General features: G+C 36.3%; 1 protein-coding gene across 1 annotated transcript; it reads right to left on the minus strand.

Annotated features, from left to right (window-relative positions):
* Positions 1 to 2,934: 2,934 nt before the first annotated feature.
* LOC110105798 (NAC transcription factor 29) lies at positions 2,935 to 5,145 on the minus strand. Its single transcript, XM_020835443.2, has 3 exons — positions 4,882 to 5,145; positions 4,503 to 4,804; positions 2,935 to 3,667 (listed from the first exon to the last, which is right to left on the minus strand). Exons 1-3 carry the CDS (start codon positions 5,048 to 5,050, stop codon positions 3,146 to 3,148), a joined length of 993 nt encoding a protein of 330 aa, XP_020691102.2. The 5' UTR covers positions 5,051 to 5,145; the 3' UTR covers positions 2,935 to 3,145.
* Positions 5,146 to 6,818: the final 1,673 nt, after the last annotated feature.

Genomic DNA, 6,818 nt, shown 5'->3' on the forward strand with positions numbered 1-6,818 from the left:
CAAATCATTTTGAATGTATATATAAACAAAAATTCAAAACAAATTATTATATTGCAATTAATAGGTAGAAGTAAAGACAAAATGATGCTGCTTTTTTCACGTTGTGCTCTAATGTGCTCTAAGCAGTAAGGATATTTGTCAAATCATTTTGGATGTAACTAAAAAGTTCAAACGAAATTGAAAAAAATTGGCTAAATATTAAAATTATGAATTAACAAAGTCAAATTTTGGTAATCATGAGTCATTATAATTATGAAATTAATTTATATTTGATACGTCATCAAAAAATTTCTTTGATAGAGCACAAATCTCAGGATATATTCAAGTTGAAAACTTTCAAAGTTAAATTCACGATCATCTGAGTTTCAATTTCAACAAACTTATTGTCAAACTAAACATTTAACAACAACAAAATCGATCCAACCCGGGCCCAAATGGGTCCAAATCAAGGGCCCAAACCACATTTGGAAGGACAAAGAATTATTTGGATGACAAAATATATCCAAATATGGCATGCTAATAATCAAATCAAACGGCTTGACAAAAAAAATCCAACGAGCCTAAGATCGCTAAATTCCGACATCGTTAAGGCCCTTAAACAGTTAAAAAACTCTTTATGATGGGGGAAATCAATACAAGCCATCCGATGGAGCACTCTGAACATGCCCCATTTCTTCTTTATATTTACGGGGTGTGCCACTCATGAAAATTTAAAAATAGACCCATACTCTCTATATAATGGAGACCTTTGGCTATAGATTGGAGAGAGCTCTAAAGCCTTAGGAACTCCAGCACCACCGCCCGAGCATCGATTGCCGCCGGACTTCCACCTGGCTCTGACCGCAGTCAGACCTTAGCCTGACCTTCGTCGGACCACCGCCCGACCGCCAACCGCAATTAGACCTTCGCCCAGCAAACGACCGCTGCCAAACTTCAGCCCGAGCTTAGTCGGACTACCGCCCAGCCGCCATCCGTCATCCACCGCTGGACCTTCGTTGGATTGTTCATTGTCAGCTGAACTTCTGCACAGAAGCTGTCAAACTCCTGCCCGACAGTCGATAGACCTTTGACAAGCTCCCCAAATTACTGTAAACTGATCACCTCTAAATCAAGGGATGGGATGGGTCAACCCTTGTAATTCACTCAAGTTTAGTGGAATCCTTTCACCTGGGCGAGGCCCCGTGGTCCTTCCCTCTTCGATTTTTTCACGTAAAAAAGACCGGGTGTTTTACTTCTCTCTTTATGCTTGAGTGCAGGATCTTCGTACAATGCTAGGACGCTAAACTTTATTTTTCTCTACCGTCGCGAATATTCCTGGACGCAACAAGTCTATTAAGAAAATACTTTTAATTAGATTTAGGCTGGACTTTCTTACTGCTTCTTAAAGCAGCTTTCTAGTATAAAATTTTAACTTTTTGAACCGGAAAGTTGTTTTAAGAAGCAATAAAAAAATCGTCTCAAACGAAACCTTAGGCCTATTTGGGACAACTTACATGCTGCTTTGCTTTTCCAATTATAACCACAATTTCCGTTTAGCTTTTATTTTTTCTTTGCTTTCAAGAAATTGGTGTGCTAAAAATATACTTCTTATAAAACTTTCAAAAAAACTAATTTAAGCACAATAACTTTACAATAATCTCTATAAGAAGCTGCTACTATCCCAAATAGTTTCTTAGTCATTGAAAAATGCTATCATTTTAAGTGAAATTTTAAGATGATTTTATCATTCAACTAATATTATCCAAAAAAAAACCTAACAAATAGTCTAAATAGTGAAATAAATTATTCGCTTATTTTATGGTGCAAAAGCATTCAAATTAAATAAAATTGATAAGAATTTATAATAAGATATCTGGCATTATTTTAATGAATTTAGTTTATATATATGTATATATATTATAAAAAAAGTATAATCTATATATTAGTTATTTGTAAATAATAATCAATAAAATAAAATATCTCATTTACGATATTCATTGTAGGCATCTCCTCAACCACTCCAAAAATGGAATTATTTTTAATATTTGATATAGCCATATATCAATTGAAAACTATTTAATAAGCTGCTTTCAACTGTTTATAAAGCTATCTAATGCTAGCTAGCTATTACATACTATATGTATCATTAATAGCTGAAGGTCCTATCTTTGTTTTATTCATTCATTCATATTTCATATACAGTAGCCTTGATTTTTCAAATCAATGATATTATCTAAATAAATAAAAATATTTTTCCATTGGCTGAAACTTTATATCGTAATAAAAATAAATGAAAGAGACCGTTACATGCATTATTGAGCCTCTTTTATCATGCCATTCAATGAGTCGCTATCAGACCTTGGAGTATTCTTCTCTCCCTCTTAATTCCAAAACTTTGAATCTTATGCAAATCACCATCCCATCCTCATTGGATTACAACGTGCACTAAAGCTGGTTTAATTTATTATGGATAAGGATTCCTTTCATATTCTTCCATTCAGTTAAGTACTGTTCATGATATTGTACCCTCTGACGTAAAACAACAACATCATGCTTTTGTCCCACTACATCATGAGGTCAGCTACATGAATCCTTTTTCGCCATTGTGTCATGTTAAAAGTTAAATTCTCATTTAAATCTAATAAAGAAAGATATTTTCTAACTAAGTCTTTTTAGATCTGCCTTTATCTTTCTTAACATAAGACAAATCTAAAACCTCAACTTTCCTAACCGGTTCATCGGAAGGAAGCCTCCGTTTAATGTGACCAAACCATCTAAGGCGTCTTTCTCTAATCTTATCTTTCACTGGAGATACCCCAACCTTTTCACATATATGCTCATTTCATATCCTATTTCTAAGGGTAAAGCCACTCATCCATCTAAGCATCATCATCTCTGCAACACTTAACTTAATATTATGCTTCTTTGAGGTAGCTATCGCAAATATTGCTTTCATTTAGAGCCATGGAGGCATGGATGATAATATAAATTATAATTATCACAATATATATATAATATTACAGAGATGGATGATACAGTTATCAACCACAAAATGTCTTTAAAAATAATATATTTGGCAATTATTAAGCTCTTCCACCAACGATCGATCCAAATTTTAATATCTTGTTTCTAATATATATGAAGTATATATTGCTTTTTCTGAAAATCACTGCAAGCCAGAGAGGGAGTTTATGAGCAGCTGCTGGCTGAAGAAGGGCTGGTTTAGCAAGCTGTATTGAGAGTTATCAAAAAGTCCCGAGAAGTTCTGTGAGGATCCATTAGTGTCTTCTTTGCTGTTCCTCTCATCGTGTTTCTGGTGCTTTAGGCTAAGAGAATGATCGGAGGATTCTATTTGGGAGAGCTGTGGTAGGAAGTAGGCTTTGGTATCGTTGTTATCATCGTTTGTTTGTAGCAGATTTGAAATGGGATGGCCAATGAGCGGATTTTTATCAAATCTCGGCAGGTCAAGTGGGATGTCGAAGGCATTAGAAAGCTGTGAGAAATCTTCGAAAAATTCTGAAATGGATGAGGTTTTTGGAAGCTTTAGTAGATTGTGTTGCAGAGGAAGGCTTTGTGTGGGAATGTAGGTATCATCTGCACAAGAGTTTTCAAGTTCTTGATCAATGATTACTGGGGGTGGAAGGTGCCTGCTCTTCCTGTATATGCGGCAAAGAACCCAATCGTCCATCTGATGTAAAGGAAGAAGAAGAGCATAATAATATCAGATCGATATAGTGAACATTAGATTAGAGAAGGATAAAGAAACATTTGATATTCTTTTGCCTGATTAATCATGATTAATAATTATGAAAAAAATATTTATAAAATTAATATTAAGATAATTAACTCGATTACAAAAGCAACTTAAAATCAAATTTTTTTTTGAGCTTAGACTCGTTCGTTCGAGTTCTATCCAAATATAAGCAACCATAGAAGCCCTTCAAAGGCTGCTTTTAGTTGTAGCAGGTTTTTCTTAAAAGAAAAAACAGCACACTATTTTGAGGAAGAATCATATGATGACACCTGTCCTATATCACATAATTTTATGACAGGTGTACGTAAAAAAACTAAAGCATTAGAAGTTTTATATTTTTTGGGGAAATTCATTCACCGTTACTATGATAAAGCACAGACGATGTTATTTATGGTTTCCTTTATTATTCTTTCACTCAATCTATTAATTGCAACTCATTCGGTCCAATATCTCGCAAGTCCTTTTTACTAAATATTTCAGCTACCTGAACTTGACATTCAAACAAGGAAAAAAATTCAATTAAAATATTTTAATTAAAAAATAAACATAGAGAACAGTTCTGAAATCTATCCTAACTAAAAAATTTAATCAGATTATCATATTTACTAAGACAAAAACTTTGGACCAAATAAGTATAAATTTTTATTTGTATTTGAGCTTTGGATCACCTGAAATCTGCATCTATGATGACTTTATGCCCATCAAATTAAATATTTTTCTATCTTAAAAAGGCAAACAGTTTTTTCGAAGAAAAAGATAAAGTTTTTACCCTCATGGAATGATCTGGAAGCCTCATGCTCATGGGTCTATATTTGTTACTGTTCTGCGAATCAGCCAGTCTATATTCATGCATAATCCAATTTGTTTTAAACCCTTTAGGTGGCTTTCCCTTGTAGAACACCAAAGCCTTCTTCACCCCAACGTTATTGCTCCCAGAACTAATCGCCTTGTCCGTCCCGGTCGCCTTCCAGTACCCAGACACCGCCGCTCGGTTCGGCCGGACACCATTAGGGTACTTACGATCCCGAGGAGTGAAGAAATACCACTCGCGGTCGCCGAACAGAGCCTTCTCTGCAATAGGCATTTCATCAAACACTTTGGATTATACGGAAAGAAACACGGGTTTGTGTTAGGATGTATGGGATTACCGGGAAGATCCCATGGATCGAACTTGTAGATATCAACCTCAGCGATGATGGAGACCGGAGACGGCGATGAAGCCGCCGCCGTCCGGTTTCTCAGGTAGTGGATGATGAGCTCCTCGTCGGTCGGGTGGAAGCGGAAGCCCGGCGGTAGCTGTGTAACGGGATTATACATCGCCGGAGAAGGAATTAAGAGGTTGAAATTTCTGGGAAAAGAGGGAGGAGGGGAGTCTTTATGGACACGAGAGGTCGGGTTCGAGGATATGAACGGCATTAAAGATTTTGTTTGAGGGTAGATTGGGGACCACGTTATTTCATGAGGCCGTGGAGCGTGTGAAAGTAGAGCGCGGTTGCGTGACTTGCGTCTGTACACGTGGGTTGGTCGGCGACGGTGACAGTGATGCCAACTGTAACGGCGACGATGACGTAATGGTTACATCGGCGATCATCTGGCCGTTCATGTCATGGGCTCCGATCGGGTCAGGCAGCCGATGAAGGAAGGCCCGCCGGCCGGCCGAGAGTAGATGGATATATATCGGGTTGCCGAAAGACTCGAGAGCATTAAGAGTAGAAAAAGTCCTCATCTCAACTTCAAAAATTAAAGCTATTTCATTTCTATATTTAACTATTAATTCATGCATGTAAAATATTTTAATTTAATGGCTAATAATTATGTGATATTATTTTGTAATATGCATTAACATTAGGCAAATTTAATGTCATTAAGACACTCAAATATTTGAAAAATATTAAATATTTGAAGTAATAATTCTAGAGATCCCAATAGAGCATTTGAACATTTAGACGGAATAATTAAAATGTCTCCACAAAAAATCTATAAATATAAGAATATGATTTTAGACTTTTTTACACCCACCAACTACTACATGAGCAACAGTACACCAATGCGTATGGACAATCATGACATGATATATCTCCATGGAGTCTTTGTAAAGCTCCATATGATAAATTTAATTTCTCTTTGTCATCAAAATATTAGTCAATTCTAGGTCTATCAAAATTAGGTGACAGGTCGGGTTTGGATCCAACCCGGAACTGACACAACACTATTCAACCTGACCAGAACCCGGTCGGTTCATCAATTTATTCAGCCAAATCCCGTAAACGGGACGCACGTCGGCATGCTGTTCGTGCGCCTATTCAGCCAAATCTTGTAAATCGGTCGTTGCACTGCTCCTTTCACGCTATTATTCAGCCAAATCCCATAAATTGGTCGCAACTGGCCATCCTTTCGCATGCTTATCCAGACAAATCCCGTAAATTGGCCACCATGCCGTCACGTCGCCGCCGGCCTTCATTATTGCTTAATTATTAGCCAAATTTTATAAATCGGTCACTGTTAATTCGTGACAGGACTCACGTGATGCGACTTACATCACTCATGGAGCGGTTGCCGGGTAAAAATCGGATTGGTTTCGGGTTTCCAGGTCAACCCGAACCCGATCCGGTTTTACAAATGGGTCAAAATCCCTGGGGTTAGCCAGAAACCGAAATTTTCAGATCGGGTTCGAATTAGATTTTCATGTCATATCAAATATTAATACCCCTTGTCAATTGACAACCCATGATCAACTCTACTAATAAAATAATAAGACTAATTATGGTGCATTAAGAGTCCATGACCTAAATTAATTTGATTAAGATTCACCAAAGAGTCAATAATCCTTCTAATTAAACAAATTCTAATATTAAGAGCTTTTTGACCGCTCACATTTGCCTTGATATTCAATTATGAGTAGAAGGAAGATTTAAAGCCAATCATCCCAAATGGGAATTGTTTTAATAGAGTAAAAATCACAAAAGAAAGCAAATATTTCTTCCTATGTTAATGTCAGTCTCAACCTCTCTTTCTTTCTATTTTCACCTTTTTCTTTAACTTTTAATCTAATTACTTTCCTTTTAAATATCTCATCCACTGAAAT

Source organism: Dendrobium catenatum, unplaced genomic scaffold (genome assembly GCF_001605985.2).
Source record: "Dendrobium catenatum unplaced genomic scaffold, ASM160598v2 fragScaff_scaffold_1656, whole genome shotgun sequence".
NCBI classification, from domain to species: domain Eukaryota; kingdom Viridiplantae; phylum Streptophyta; class Magnoliopsida; order Asparagales; family Orchidaceae; genus Dendrobium; species Dendrobium catenatum.

What these genes read in the sequence shown, in the direction of transcription:
- LOC110105798 (XM_020835443.2), bottom strand. Translation starts at nt 5,050, where the DNA reads ATGTATAATCCCGTTACACAGCTACCGCCGGGCTTCCGCTTCCACCCG. An exon ending in CGATCCATGGGATCTTCCCG is followed by an intron (nt 4,805 to 4,881) that starts GTAATCCCATAC and finishes TGCCTATTGCAG; the next exon opens with AGAAGGCTCTGTTCGGCGAC. An exon ending in TTCCAGATCATTCCATGAGG is followed by an intron (nt 3,668 to 4,502) that starts GTAAAAACTTTA and finishes CCTTTACATCAG; the next exon opens with ATGGACGATTGGGTTCTTTG.